Here is a 15,648-nt window from a genome sequence, read left to right as displayed (position 1 = left end):
TTCAAATTTGCGCAAAGAGTGGGTTTGGGTTGGGTGAGAAGTTAAAATTTAAAACATTTCACTCCTGATCCCAACACACCACTTTCGGTTTTATTGGAGGTGGGACACGGGGGTGACCAATCCACTCTCAGGAGGCCGGGTCAGTCGTTAAGAGTTTTTAAGGAGGCTGCATGCCATCATTTTAACAGTGGTTCTATTTTTAACTACGGTTGGCCGGGTTTCCCAGGCCTCAGGAAACCCGGCAGGTAAAATGAGGCGTGAAGAGTCAGCTTTAAAGCACTGCTGGCGGGCCAAGAGGAACAGGCCTGTTTCCTCCAGGCCCAACAAGCTAACCTGTAAACCCCCTCCTTTCCCGGAACTGTCCGCTCCCCCCACCCCCACCTCACCAACACCACCTCCCCCCTCCCGACCATCTCGTCCCCTCCGCGATCGCTCTCTCTCTCCCCCGCACGAGGCCCACCCCCCGCACCTTACCCCCTCCCCGACCGCAATCTCTCCCTGCCTCGGCTGCGGCCTCCTGCTTCAGGCTTTCCCGCCCGACAAGCCGGCTGGCGGGCAGGAAACCTGGAGGAAAATTTTTTTTTTTTTTTTTTGAAATAGATGTTCTGCCTGCAGAATGTTCGAGAAACTCGTACTTCCGAGTTTCCAGTCTATAACTCCTCCCCCTGCTCCGAACATGCGGCCCAATAAATATCGAGGCCTTTACTTCAGTTCAACTGAGAACGTGGCTTTTTTTTTTAAAGTTACAATCCTTATGTCAACATTGGAGAAACAATAAATTCCTGACAAAACATAATAGTATGTAAAAAAAACATGCTTCTTTCACAAATTTAAAAATGTATAATCCCAGATTTATTTTAATAACATACCTGGACAAGGCCAGTCAGGTAAACACTCACATCCGGTCGGATCTTGGGCAATCGAGGACTGCTGGAGGGCAGCAATAACCTTACAAAGTACAAAAGAAGCCTTTTCAGATGTAACATGACTTTGTACCACCACAACTGCCATCTGACAGCTGGTTAGTCGCCAACTGAAGCAGTAAACAATGGTGTACCAAACACAATGGCTAAAGAGCACAGAACATCCCCTCTCCACCCCGTGCCTCCACCAACCTACCACACACACACTGTACTAGGCAGAGGTCGCTGTCCTTTGGTACGGCATTCCTTTGTCCCTCAAAATACAAGTGTGGCGTGAATGTTACTTGCCACAGAAGTGCCAGGCAATGACTATCTCTAACAAGCGAGAGTCTAACCACCACTCCCTGACATTCAACGGCATTAGCATCACCGAATCCCCCACCATCAACATCCCAGGGAGTCACCATTGACCAGAAACTTAACTGGACCCGCCACATAAATACTGTGGCTACAAGAGCAGGTCAGAGGCTGGGTATTCTGCATCGAGTGACTCACCTCCTGACACCCCAAAGGCTTTCCACCATCTACAAGGCACAAGTCAGGATTGTGATGGAATACTCTCCACTTGCCTGGATGAGTGCAGCTCCAACAACACTCAAGAAGCTCGACACCATCCAGGACAAAGCAGCCCGTTTGATTGGCACCCCATCCACCACCTTAAACATGCACTCCCTCCACCACCGGCGCACCGTGGCTGCAGTGTGTACCATCTACAAGATGCACTGCAGCAACTCGCCAAGGCTTCTGTGACAGCACCTCCCAAACCTGCGACCTCTTCCACCTAGAAGGACAAGGGCAGCAGGCACATGGGAACACCACCACCTCCAAGTTCCCTTCCAAGTCACACACCATCCTGATTGGAAGTAGATCGCTGATCCTTCATCGTTGCTGGGGCAAAATCCTGGAACTCCCTCCCTAACGGCACTGTGGGAGTACCTTCACCACACGGACTGCAGCGGTTCAAGAAGGCGGCTCACCACCACCTTCTCGAGGGCAATTAGGGATGGACAATAAATGCTGGCCTTGCCAGTGACGCCCACATCCCAGGAATTAATACATTTTTTAAAAATCACGTTCTTAATCCATGTAGGGGGCTAGTGTAGCTCACTTGACTGCTGAGAGAGTCGGGAAGGGACTGGAGATGCGCTATTTAAAGGCAGCCACGTCCTGCCTTTTTTTGTCGCCGACATTTTTGCACCACGCATTCTGAGAGAGAGAGAGAGAGAGAGAGAGAGAGAGACTGACTTCTGGAGAGATTCAACGCTGTGTGAAGGAGTTTTGGGTACTGAGCAGCACTTTGCAGTTTCATTTTGATTTGACCTTCCTTGCATCGATTTAGAAGAGACGATGGGGACTGCACTCTGAGCTCTTTCCCTGGGCCTCTCCATTGTTCTTTCCAGCAGATTTGATGTACAGGTCTCTCCAGGCCGAGATTCAAGGCTGCAATGAGCAGGGTGTGGATGGAGAGCAAGATCGACCCTCCCCTTTAAGAACTGGCTGGCGCCAGTGTGTCTGTGTTCCATTGCTGACTGACATCACATCAGCTTCGCCAGCGCTCTGAGGTAGCGCCTCGCTCCTCGGCATTAGCGCCTTAAGTGAGGTGTGTAGCGCCTGATTTAGTGCTCTAAGCACCTCCAGGGGCGATAGAAGCCAAGTTTGCAGTCGGAGGCGATATTTAACGCCAGGCGCTAAACTTCGCGCCGGGCCGATAATTGCGCCCCAAACGGGGCGATACCGAATTTCTTCCCCAGAATTTTTTTTTTATTGTTCGTTGATGGGATGTGGGCATCGCTGGCAAGGCCAGCATTTATTGCCCGTCCCTAATTGCCCTCGAGAAGGTGGGTGGTGAGCCGCCTTCTTGAACCGCAGAGAGCAGTTAAGAGTCAACCACATTGCAGGGGGTCTGGAGTCACATATAGGCCAGACCGGGTAAGGATGGCAGATTTCCTTCCCTAAAGGACATTAGAACAGAATAAAGGAGGTGGAGCGGAATGGGGAGGATGGAGAAGTCCAAGATACAATGGAGTACGAAAAGCAAGAGAGAAACGACGTCGCCCTCCGCTGGCCGATGAGAAGTGTTGGACCGAAATTCAACCAGAAATTCCGGAGCGGCCCCTTTAAGTAATAAAACAGGGGCTGCAACTTTTCATGGACATTTGCAGATGAAAAAGTTTGAAATCATTTGGGTGTTTTTTTCCAAATCAGTTACACACACACATGAAGAGAACGTATACTGTAGGCCAGTCAAAAAGACCAAGAAATACTGACGTAAGAAAACTACTAGGCACTTGGTCTAAGCGTTAAACAAAGCTTTAATCAACTGTTTTACAACATGGAGGTCTAGTTGTGTCCTTCACTAGTTCCTGTAAAGAATGTCCTGCGCAAGCTGGGCCCGTGCCCGAGTATTTATACTCTCCCTGGACAGCACCACCCACAGGCCGCTCAGTTGATTCATGTCAAATACCATTTAGATTAGGACTAAAATTAATACTGTAGAATACACAACTGCTTTGAGAGATTATACGAGGAATTTAAGCAACTTACTTTTTCCTGTCTCCACCTGGCTTCAATTGAAGGAGCTTCTGCAGGGCTAAGAAGAGGTCGCGGATGCAGAATGACACCAGAGCGTTGAAGACTGTGAAAGAACAAGAGACACCAAGTCATTTCCTTGGAGAATGCATTGCCCATTTCCTTTGCTGGAGTCACAGTTCTTTAATCTAGGGTCAGTATTCTTTTTCTTTGGCAGGTACATCGGGCGGATTTGACCCCATCTATTTACAGTGTAAATCTCCAGCAGAACACTATTTAAAGAAAAGCTGTTTTGCCAGATCGCACAATAGACCAGAGGGCTTGTGTTCCCAATGATCTTTAGCAACAAAGCCTTGCTTCCAATGTAGTCTTATCGGCACGTCACTGGTTATCAAGCACACACTGGATTGACTGAAATGAAGATCAGGCGGTTTTTCTGTGACTGACAGCTAATCCGCAGCGGCAGTTTTACGGCTGGGTAGCAAGTTCAAAACATGCCTCGCTTTCTCTCGCTCTCTGTAGTCCCAGCAAAGACTGTGGCCTAGAAAGTCATCTCGGGCAGTATCGGACGCAGTCAATGGAATGGATTCTCAGGCGTTGCGTACAACGGCGGCCGATCCGTTACCGCCCGTTTGGCGCCACCACCAGAGACAAATTTCCAGCCCTGTATCTGTAACCCCGACTATTGCTGCACCCTTCTTTATACCGGGGGGGGGGAAAATTGGGTTGCTTTGCGCCTCCCGTTAGCGCCCCGGAAGGGCGCAAGGCCCCTAGCGCCTGGGCACAGCACCGCCAACGCCTCCCGCGAAATGATGTCACCGCCGTGCGCAGCGCCCCGGCCGCAAACTTCAGTTGCGCCCCCGACCTACTGCCGGACGATATGTCCGACAGGGTCAGGGTGGCATTTTTGCGGCCGGGCTAATTAAAGGGCAGGTGCCAGGCGGCCATTTTGTTGGGGGCCGCCTGCCAGCAGCCGCCCCTTTACCGCCTCCTCTTGCGGGGTGCCGGCCGCGATCAGGCAGTCCGGCGCTCCTCTTCAGTGCCAGGCTATTTTCCTGGCACCCCGGTGGTCTAGCAGGGCCCTGCGCTGGGCCCCTCCCCTTCAATCAGGGGAGGGAGGCCTGCAATACTGTTGCGCCTAGCACCGTGATATTGAATGGTAGCGCCCCAGGAAGGAAGTGGAGCGTTTCCAGTTGCGCCCCGCCTCCTGCTTGGGACGCTACCACTCAATTTACAGTGCAGGGGTGCTAATTCTTTTGGGGCCGGCAAAGTTAGCGCCCCAAAGGGAGCACGACCGAATTTCTCCCCCCCAGAAGTACACACCAGTACCCAGGGCCACTGGTTTAACGGTACAAACTATGTTGAGACTAAATTTTCACATTCTGCGTCTGGTGCAGAGACCCGCACACCAGGAACGCTATCGGGAATTCAGGCACCCGCCTGCCCTGCAGCGCTCACTATTTTCCAGTTGTTAACAAAATGCTGCACTGATAGCGGAAAAGAACATTTCATAAATAGCAGAGAAATAAACATCCTCTTGCCACTTTCTTTTTAAAAATAGCCGCAGTCGTTGATGCAATCAATCCCATATACTTGAACAAAGGAAGAAATAATAGAAGATTAACGGAAAGTGAAGATCAAGGGGTTTTATTTCTGCTTCCCTCGATCACTATTCATTTACAGATTTGCTGCCTGACCGCAGGACAGCGACATCACCACAAACTGATCCACAAGCAATGGATGGCATCATAGGAAGTTCTCAATTTCTTTTTAAGTTGAAGATTAAGTTTCTAAAACGCTCAATAGGAAATAGATTGCTACAATACGCGAGTCTTAGCAATTGCTCCTGAATAGCTCTTTAGTTCACGTGGCCAGACTCCATTCAATGAGCGACATATATCCAAGACATCATTCCTTACTCTTGCCTATCCTCTGTCAAGGAGTCATAAAGTCAAAGTGGCACAGGAGGAGGTAATTCGGCCCATCAAGTCCGTGCCGGCTTCGATGGACTCAAGATCCATCGTACACTGTTGTTCCTGGTTTTTCCTCAGGGGAAGAGGCACAATAAAAAAGGACGATTTTGTCGTTCAAAGGTTTCGCAGCGTGATGTATGTGCGGTGCCTCAAGAGTCATAGAAGATAGGAGCAGGAGTAGGCCATTCGGCCCCTCGAGCCTGCTCCACCATTCAATGAGATCATGACTGATCATCTAAATTCAGTACCCTGTCCCTGCCTTCTCCCCATATCCCTTGATCCCCTTAGTCTTAAGAAATATATCTAACTCCTTCTTGAATATATTTAATGAATTGGCCTCAACTGTCGTCTATGGTAGAGAATTCCACAGGTTCACCACTCTCTGGGTGAAGAAATTCCTCCTCATCTCTGTCCTAAATGGCTTACCCCTTATCCTTAGACTGTGACCCCTGGTTCTGGACTCCCCTGCCATCGGGAACAGCCTTCCTGCATCTAGTCTGTCTAGTCCTGTTAGAATTTTATAAGTTTCAATGAGATCCCCTCTCATTCTTCTAAACTCTAGCGAATATAAGCCTAATCGACCCAATCTCTCTTCATACGTCATTCCTGCCATCCCAGGTATCAGTCTGGTGAGTCTTCACTGCACTCCCTCCATGGCAAGAACATCCTTCCTCAAATAAGGCGACCAAAACTGCACACTATACTCAAGGTATGGTCTCACCAAGGCCCTGTACAACTGCAGCAAGGCATCCTTTCTCCTGTACTCAAATCCTCTCGCTATGAAGGCCAGCATACCATTTGCCTTCTTAACCGCCTACTGCACCTGCATGCAGACCTTCAGCGACTGGTGCACAAGGACACCCAGGTCTCGTTGCACTTCCCCTTCTCCCAATCTACTGCCGTTCAGATAATAATCTGCCTTCCTGTTTTTGCCACCAAAGTGGATAACCTCGCATTTATCCACATTATACTGCATCTGCCAAATCGCCCAACCTGTCCATATCGTACTAGTTTCTCTGCATCCTCCTCACAGCACACACGCCCACCCAGCTTTGTGTCGTCTGCAAACTTGGAGATATTACATCTAGTTCCCTCGTCTAGATCATTAATGTATATTGTGAATAACTGGGGTCCTAGCACCGATCCCTGTGGTACCCCACTAGTCACTGCCTTCCACTTGGAAAAAGACCCGTTTATTCCAACTCTTTGCTTCCTGTCTGCCAACCAGTTTTCTATCCAAGTCAGTACCTTACCCCCAATCCCACGTGCTTTAACTTTGCACGCTAGTCTCTTATGCAGGACCTTATCGAAAGCCTTCTGAAAGTCCAAATACACCACATCCACTGGTTCTCCCTTAACTATTCTACCAGTTACATCCTCAAAAAATTCCAGTAGATTAGTCAAGCATGATTTACCTTTTGTAAATCCATGTTGGCTTTGTCTGATCCTGTCACTGTTTTCCAAGTGCTCTGCTATTACATCTTTTATAATGGACTCTAGCATTTTCCCCACTACCGATGTCAGGCTTACCGGTCTATAATTCCCCGTTTTCTCTCTACCACCTTTTTTAAATAGTGGGGTTACATTAGCTACCCTCCAATCCATGGGAACTGTGCCAGAGTCTATAGAATTTTGGAAGATGATCAGCAATGCATCTATTTCTAGGGCCACTTCCTTAAGTACCCAAGGATGTAGATTATCAGGCCCATGGGATTTATCGGCCTTCAATCCCGTCAATTTCCCTAACACCATTTCCCTACAAATACTGATTTCATTCAGTTCCTCCCTCTCATTAGACCCTATGTTCCCCGACATCTCTGGGAGGTTATTTGTGTCCTCCTTTGTGAAGATAGAACCAAAGTATATATTTAATTGGTCTGCCATGTCTTTGTTCCCCATTATAAATTCCCCTGATTCTGACTGCAAGGGACCTACACTTGACTTTACCAATCTTTTTCTCTTCACATATCTATAGAAGCTTTTAGTCAGTTTTTATGTTCCCTGCAAGCTTACTCTCATACTCTATTTCCCCCCTCTTAATTAATCCCTTTGTCCTCCTTTGCTGAATCCTAAACTGCTCCCAATCCTCAGGTTTGCTGCTTTTTCTGGTCAATTTATATGTCCTCTCCTTGGATCTTATGCTATCCCGAATTTCCCTTGTTAGTCACGGTTGAGTCACCTTTTTTGTTTTATTTTTATGTTTTTTTATGCCAAACAGGGATGAACAAATTCTGTAGTTCATCCATGCGATCTTTAAATGTTTGCCATTGTCTATTCACCGTCAACCCTTTAAGTAACATTCCCCAATCCATCCTAGCCAACTCGCGCCTCATACCATCATAGTTTCCTTTATTTAAATTCAGTACCCAAGTCTCTGTATCAACTACTTCAGTCTCCATCTTAATGAAGAATTCTATCATATTATGATCGCTCCTCCCCAAGGGGCCTCGCACAAGATTGCTAATTAGTCCAGCCCAGTGTCCCCCGTAAGCCGCACTGAATTATTTTATTTTTTTAAACGAGGAACAGAAGAAAAATAAGAAAGAACTTCGCAGTAATTCATTAGGTGAAAATATACTAAATAACCTGCCAACATGCACCATCAAGGCTCACACATGAATAATGACCAATAGCTGGCAGAGGACCGGCCATACAGCAGGCAAGGAGCTCATCACCTTCAGGAGGGAAGGAGTGTTTGTTTAGTTTACAATTGGACAAATTTGCTACTGCAAATGTACATCTGCAATGGCTGCTTTACGGAAAGCTATCGTAAGTAACCCGTTCTTCCGGTAAATCCGTGCCTCAAAAGATAATATTTTAGCCCTCGGTCTACGGATTTACCTGCACGCTACAGATCACATCAAGATCAATTGATAGGGAGTCGTCTTCAATTCAACGTCAGCAGTAATGTGGAAATGTAAACAAGCCAGTATTGACCTCGGTAAAACATCAAAGTTAGATGTGCAGGATAGGAATCTTTTACTGTTGTGTTGAATGTGTATCAATATTACTGGCATAATTAGATATTGATATTCCCACCTTATTCACATTGATTGGCAAGCAAGAGCAAAATAAAAACTGCTTACATCTTTAATGTTCCACGTATGTTCAGGGGTCAGGTCAAAATTTACTTTGCACGTTATGCACAGATTTAGTGGGTGTCGGTTTAAATTAAAGCGCATTAAAATGCAACACTAAAGTGCTCAACACTAAATCTGTAATCACCTTGAAATGAATTAAACAACTTAATATGGAGCACGTGCATTCGCTGTGTGGAGATAAAGACAGGATGGGTCACCCAGCTGGAGAAAGAATCCCATTCCACTGCTTCATCTGACGTGTCCCTGGCCTCAGTCTCCTCTCCCATTCCCCACAACTAGCTACTGCCATTCAACACCAGCTTCTCACATTTCAAAAAGGCCCATCGGAGCACGATGGGACATCGGTCGAGTGCATCGGCGCTGGAAGGAACTCTAGCTGCTGTATCCCCCAAAAAAACATTCAAATTCCAAATGGCGACTGCGAGTATTCAGTGTAATATATGCTGGTAACAAAAATCAGGGGGCACACCGCAGGCCAGTCAGTATCTTTTCTCTTTTTAGTTGCTGACAAACCCCTTAAGCATTTTCTTTTTTTTTTATTTCCACATTTTATTGTAGCCTGCAAGTCACATCTTTCAGCTTTTGGTTAAGTTAAAAGAAGAAAAAAAAAGAGGTCTTGCATTTATTTAATCGCCTTTCACGTCCTCGGGACGTTCCAAAGCGCTTTACAGCCAAGAAGTACTTTTTGAAGTGTGGTCACTGTTGTAATGTAGACTACACAGTTGTATCAAAAATAAAAATCAGCACAAACTTTATATTTATCCCTCAACCATCATCACTAAAACAGATTATCTGGTCATTATCACATTGCTGTTTGTGGGAGCTTGCTGTGTGCAAATTGGCTGCCGTGTTTCCTACATCACAACAGCGCCTACACTTCCAAAAAAAGTACTTCATTGGCTGTAAAGCGCTTTGGGACGTCCCGAGGTCGTGAAAGATGTGGTATAAATGTGAGTCTTTCTTTCTTTCAAACTGCACCCAGGCTCAAAGAAGCCTGAGCCACATAGATCAGGCAGGCCGTGGAAAAGTTGAACGAAATGTTACTTCCTGTGCTCCCTGATATTTCAATCAGCAGAACTGCAAAAACTACTTCTAGACTGACAGAAGTGTGCAGCGCAGCCAAAATACAAAACGGAAAGAATGATGAATGGCAGACTCCCGGGGAAAGCACCACAGAGGAAGGCGATATTTGGTTAGGCAGTTCTAATGATTTTTCAGTGGAGGCCATATATTTAAACAGCTTCATCAATTCTAGAAATGGAGTGAAGGGGTATAAATTACCTCATGGATGAAAATATATTACTTCAAATCGGTTACTAGGATTCACAAACTTTTTTTTTTAAATTGCAGAATTTAATTGAACTCTCAGTTTAAACCATTGATGAATTTATTTTATGAAACTTTCTTCAAGCTACACAAGAGGAAAAACATACCCTGGGATTTCTATGTTGTTGAAGGTAACATACTGAGAATTACATCTTTTCGATTTTGGCCATAAAATATCAAGACTGCTCAAGCACCTTACATGAAATAAAAACAGTCCATCATGGGTAGACTCGCCTTTCTCAGTACCGCCACTTATGTTGATTGCAGAATGCCTTTGCAGTTCTCCTGTTCATCTGTAAATATCTCTTAATCTAACACACTTTTCCCAAATGGCCTTGAAGAAGGGTTAATGGGATTCAGCTGCAAACTGACAACGAATATGGCTTTGTGGAAACAGTACATCCGGAGCTGAACATGAATAACATGACTACCGACATGGGGCACAGCTGAGAAGCAGCTTGCCATAAATGAAAAGAAAAAAATGAAAGAAAGACTTGCATTTCTGTAGCGCCTTTCACGACCACCAGACGTCTCAAAGCGCTTTACAGCCAATGAAGTTTTTTTGGAGTGCGGTCACTGTTGTAATGTAGGAAACGCGGCAGCCAATTTGAAATAAAGGCTTGCATTTATATAGTGCCTTTCTATATAGTAGAATTCTCTACCACAGAAGGCAGTTGAGGCCAATTCATTAAATATATTCAAGAAGGATTTAGATATATTTCTTAAGGCTAAAGGGATATGGGGAGAAAGCAGGGACAGGGTACTGAATTTGGATGATCAGCCATGATCTCATTAAATGGCGGAGCAGGCTCGAGGGGCCGAATGGCCTACTCCTGCTCCTATCTTCTATGTTTCTCAACCACCGGACGTCTCAAAACGCTTTACAGCAAAATTAAGTACTTTTTGAAGTGTGGTCACTGATGTAATGTGGGAAACGCAGCAGACAATTTGCGCACAGCAAGCTCCCACAAACAGCAATGTGATAATGACCAGATAATCAGTTTTTAGTGATGTTGGTTGAGGGATAAATATTGGCCAGGACACGGGGATAACTCCCCTGCTCTTCTTCGAAATAGTGCCGCAGGATCTTTTACGTCCACCTGAGAGAGCGCAGACGGGGCCTCAGTTTAACGTCTCATCCAAAAGACGGCACCTTTGCACACAGCAAGCCTCCAGAAACTGTATGTATAGCTGACGCGTCCCTACGGGGAACAAGCATTCCATTGTACTTGTTACATATGGCAAATAAATCTAATCTGAATCTGAAACAGCGATGTGATTATGACCAGAGAACCTGTTTTAGTGACGTTGATTGCTCACAAATTATAAGCAAGTTTGGTCGGACCAGTGGACTAGTACCACATAAACAGTGTGTGCAACTCGAACATAGCGGAAAGGCAATGAAAACAGAAGCTGCTGGAAATGCTCAGCGGGTCAGGCAGCATCTGTGGAGAGAGAAACAGAGTCAACGGCTCAGAGTTAACCTTTCGCCAGAGCGGGAAGAAGTTAGAGATTTTAATAGCTTATAGGCATAGAGTTAGAGGGGCAGGGAAAAAGGGACGGGTGATTGGAAGAAAGAACAAAAGGAAAGGTCTGCGATAGGGTGGAGGGCAGGAGAGACTAAATGACAAAAGGGACGATGGTACGAGGCAAAAGTGGATGGTAATGGGACAAGTAAAGAAACAAATGATGAATCCAGGTGCGGTGTAAATGATGACAGCAGAACCATTACCAGCACCTGCTGTCTGAGAAAATGGCAGCGGAAAGGCAGACGGGATTAACAGAAGGGTCAATAACCAGGGGCATAGATTTAAAGTAATTGGTCGGAGGATTAGAGGGGAGTTGAGGTGACATTTTTTCACCCAGAGGGCGGTGGGGGTCTGGAACTCACTGCCTGAAAGGGTGGTAGAGGCAGAAACCCTCATCGCATTTAAAAAGTGCTTGGGTATACACTTGAAGTGCCGTAACCTACAGGGCCACGGACCAAGAGCTGGAAAGTGGGATTATCCCTCTTTGTGGGCTGGCGTGGACAAGATGGGCCGAATGGCCTCCTTCTGTGCTGTAAATTTCTATGATTTTATGATTAATATCTTTTAAAAAACTGTGGAATACACAGCTTATGTATTGAAGGTGAAACTCCTACAACTTTCAGACGATAGAAAAATTGGACTGTACAAACTAATTAGCCTGCAAGGCTGGACATACAGCATTCCGCCTAGCTCCTAACTACTAACAGATTAGCACAGTCAAAGGTGTGATTGGCACCTTCAAGAGAAGGGTTATGTAGCTTAAAACAATGGAGCCTCCAGCACCACTAATGTGCGCAATCTTGCCCAGAAACCCGAGCCCCAAGTGCCTTGTGAACATTTAGATTACAAAGATACAACGGCAAAATAAAAAAAAAGTTTAGAATCCTGGATGGTCTTACAGACCACTGCCAGAATGTTTCCTTAATAAGAACGTAATAGATTATGGCTGATCTTCTACCTCAACTCCACTTTCCTGCACTATCCCCATATCCCTTGATTCCCTTAATATTCAAAAATCTATCGACCTCTGTCTTGAATATACTCAACGACTGAGCCTCCACTGCCCTCTGGGGTAGAGAATTCCAAAGATTCACCAGCCTCCGAGTGAAGAAATTTCTCCTCATCTCAGTCCTAAATGGCCAACCCCTTATTCCGAGACTGTGACCCCTGGTTCTAGACTCCCCAGCCAGGGGAAACATCCTCCCTGCATCTACCCTGTCAAGCCCTGTAAGAATTTTCTAGGTTTCAATGAGCTCCCCTCTCATTCTTCTAAACTCTAGAGAATATAGACCTAGTCTCCTCAATCTCTCCTCATAGGACAATCCCCCCCATCCCAGGAACCAGTCTGGTGAACCTTTGTTGCACTCCCTCTATGGCAAGTAAGGTCTCCTTTTGCTTAGTACGATCATCCCTTTTGTCATTTAATCTCTCCTGCCCTCCACCCTATCACAGACCTTCCCTTTTGTTCTTTCCTCCCCTCCCTCCTTTCCCTGCCCCTGCTTAAAACCTGTCACATCTCCAACTTTTTCCAGTTCTGACGAAGGGTCATCGACCTGACACGTTAACACTGTTTCTCTCTCCACAGACGCTGCCTGACCCGCTGAGCATTTCCAATTTTCATTTCATTTTACGTTGGTCACTGTTTCAGTGTGGATTACTGATTGATGCTAAAAGGAACTGAGCGTGTCCAAAAAAAAATTGCAATACCTTTTGCTAAGCAGTAGCCAAGCAATAAACATGGAGTATGTATTCAGAGCAGAATAGAAATGCAAGCTGCATCAGTCAAATGAACGCTAATGAGTTTTATAAATATAGCCTATTTCTGATCATTCACAGCCACTTTAAACACTAAGAATTTGAGTTAAGCAACATAAAGTGGAAATTTAGCATTATTTTTAAATTAGCTAGTTTGAATTAAGAGAATAACACAAATACAGTCTACTACTCATGTTAATTCAAATATATTTTGTGCGCAGAAAAATGGAATTATCGATAATCTGAATTAAGCAACTTCATTAAAACAGTATTTACCTCGGTTTGAGCTGGAAAAGCAATTGAATTATCAGATAATTCAAATCAAATTAGTTAGTTAAAAAGAGTGGGCGGCATTGATAATGTTATCCCATTCTGCTAACTGCCTTATCGACACGTTAGGTGCAATGATCCCCCTAGTTTTTTTTCCCCCGGGTGCGCGGTCCCTCTAACGGGCTGCGCGGCCCAAAGTTCCGCGCACACGCAAAATCTCACATCTGAAAAGCCGGCCCCGGGCTTTGCGGCTCCGAGTCAGAAGGTTGTGGGTTCAGAGTCCCACTCCAGGGACTTGAGCACAAAAATCTAGGCTGACACTCCAGTGCAGTGCGGAGGGAGAGCTGCACTGTCGGAGGTGCTGTCTCTCGGATGAGACGTTAAACCGAGGCCCCGTCTGCCCTCTCAGGTGGACGTAATAGATCCCGCGGCACTATATTGAAGAGGAACAGGGGAGTTATCCCCAGTGTCCCGGCCAATATTTATCCCTCAACCAACATTAGAAAAGCAGATTATCTGGTCATTATCACATTGATGTTTGTGGGAGCTTGCTGTGCGCAAATTGGCTGCCGTGTTTCCCACATTACAACAGTGACTCCACTTCAAAAAGTGCTTAATTGGTTGTAAAGCGCTTTGAGATGTCCGGTGGTCGTGAAAGGCGCTATAGAAATGCAAGTCTTTCTTTCTTTCGAGGGAACGCTGGTTAGGGGTCACGTTATAAATTTTGAAGCAATACCCCAAAAGTCAACAACAAATTCAGAACAGTGTCAGGATACATGTATCTGATAGTTTAAAACTCTCTCACTACTTTAAAATATGTATATTTTTAATCATTCCAACTCACGGTAATTTGATGTAACAGATATTATGGAGATGAATCAGAAGAAAAAGCTGTGTGCAGTCTGCATTGTTATTAGTTGCACTTCCAATATTACAAATGTGCATCTTTGCAATTTTGATGAAAAAAAACTGCTGTTCTGTCAACAGTGAATTGGCAATAGCAGATTGGGTATTAGATTATAGGTTTAAATAATTATAATAAAAAGCTGGCAGCATTGCTTTTATTTCTGGCAAGTATGAATGGCGCCGAATAGCAATAGTTACGCTTTGTAAAAACGATTCTCTAAGCATGAACAAAGCATAAAGTAAAATAAACGTTGGCAGCGGAACTCAATTAGTGGTAAATATTAATGTATCTGCATTCATTTGCATATAATTTTGATAGCTTAAACTGCGTATTTGTCAATGGCTTGAAGTATAAAGTAGCACACGGAGCTCAGCCACGTTATTAAAGAAAGAAAGATTTGCATTTATATAGCGCCTTTCACGACCACCGGACATCTCAAAGTGCTTTACAGCCAATGAAGTACTTTTTGAAGTGTAGTCACTGTTGTAATGCAGGAAACACAGCAGCCAATTTGCGCACAGCAAGCTCCCACAAACAGCAATGTGATAATGGCCAGATAATCTGTTTTAGTGATGCCGATTGAGGGATAAATATTGGCCAGGGCACCGGGGATAAAAACTCCCCTGCTCTTTTTTGAAATATTGTCACGGGATCTTTTACGTCCACCCGAGAGAGTAGACGGGGCCTCGGTTTAACTTCTCATCTGAAAGACGGCACCTCCGACAGTGCAGCACTCCCTCAGCACTGCACTGGAGGGTCAGCCTAGATTTTTGTGCTCAAGTCTCTGGAGTGGGACTTGAACCCACAACCTTCTGACTCAGAGGCGAGGGTGCTGCCCACTGAGCCACAGCTGACATCACTCAGAACTATAAAACAAAAGAAAATCCTTTTGTGTAGCTAAGACCTTAAATTAAATTACGTGCTTTAAAAGATTTCCAAACATCCTAACCTATTGCTTTGGTGACTGAACAAAATGGAAATTAGCATCAGTGATCCATCATATATTGCAACGAGTGCTATGAGAGTCACGACGCTAAAGCCTTGTGATTCAATGCTGTACATGATAATACAAATAATCTGTATTTGTTATGTTGATTGAGGTATAAATATTGGCCCAGGACATCGGGAATAACTCCCTTAAAGGGATACGTATGGGGTCAATAATGGGAACAAATGCCAAGCTGCTTTTATTCTGGTGCCATTTTAATTCATGTTCGCGTTGCTAAATCTGGCTCCTTATCCCAGTGGCAGACTCCTGGACCAATGAAAAACCAGGCTCCCCTCCCCCAAGTCTGGGGACGCGCAACAGGCCAGAATTGGAGGAGTGCAGAGATC

The 15,648-nt window shown here is 45.4% G+C and overlaps 1 protein-coding gene across 2 annotated transcripts in view; it reads right to left on the bottom strand.

Moving 5' to 3' along the window:
• noc2l (NOC2-like nucleolar associated transcriptional repressor) overlaps positions 1-15,648 on the bottom strand; it is a 221,235-nt gene that overhangs the window by 180,556 nt on the left and 25,031 nt on the right. For both annotated transcript variants that reach the window (XM_085967329.1, XM_085967330.1), the window contains exons 6-7: positions 3,468-3,558; positions 870-948 (exon numbers count right to left, since the gene is read on the bottom strand). In XM_085967329.1, the coding sequence (XP_085823455.1) occupies positions 870-948; positions 3,468-3,558 (170 nt within the window). The remainder of the gene's footprint in view (positions 1-869; positions 949-3,467; positions 3,559-15,648) is intronic.

Source organism: Somniosus microcephalus, chromosome 25, assembly GCF_052327205.1.
Source record: "Somniosus microcephalus isolate GS21.2 chromosome 25, FLI_Smic_1.0, whole genome shotgun sequence".
Taxonomy (NCBI): domain Eukaryota; kingdom Metazoa; phylum Chordata; class Chondrichthyes; order Squaliformes; family Somniosidae; genus Somniosus; species Somniosus microcephalus.
Note: the sequence above shows the minus strand (reverse complement) of the source record. Positions and strands in the feature narration are given on the sequence as shown.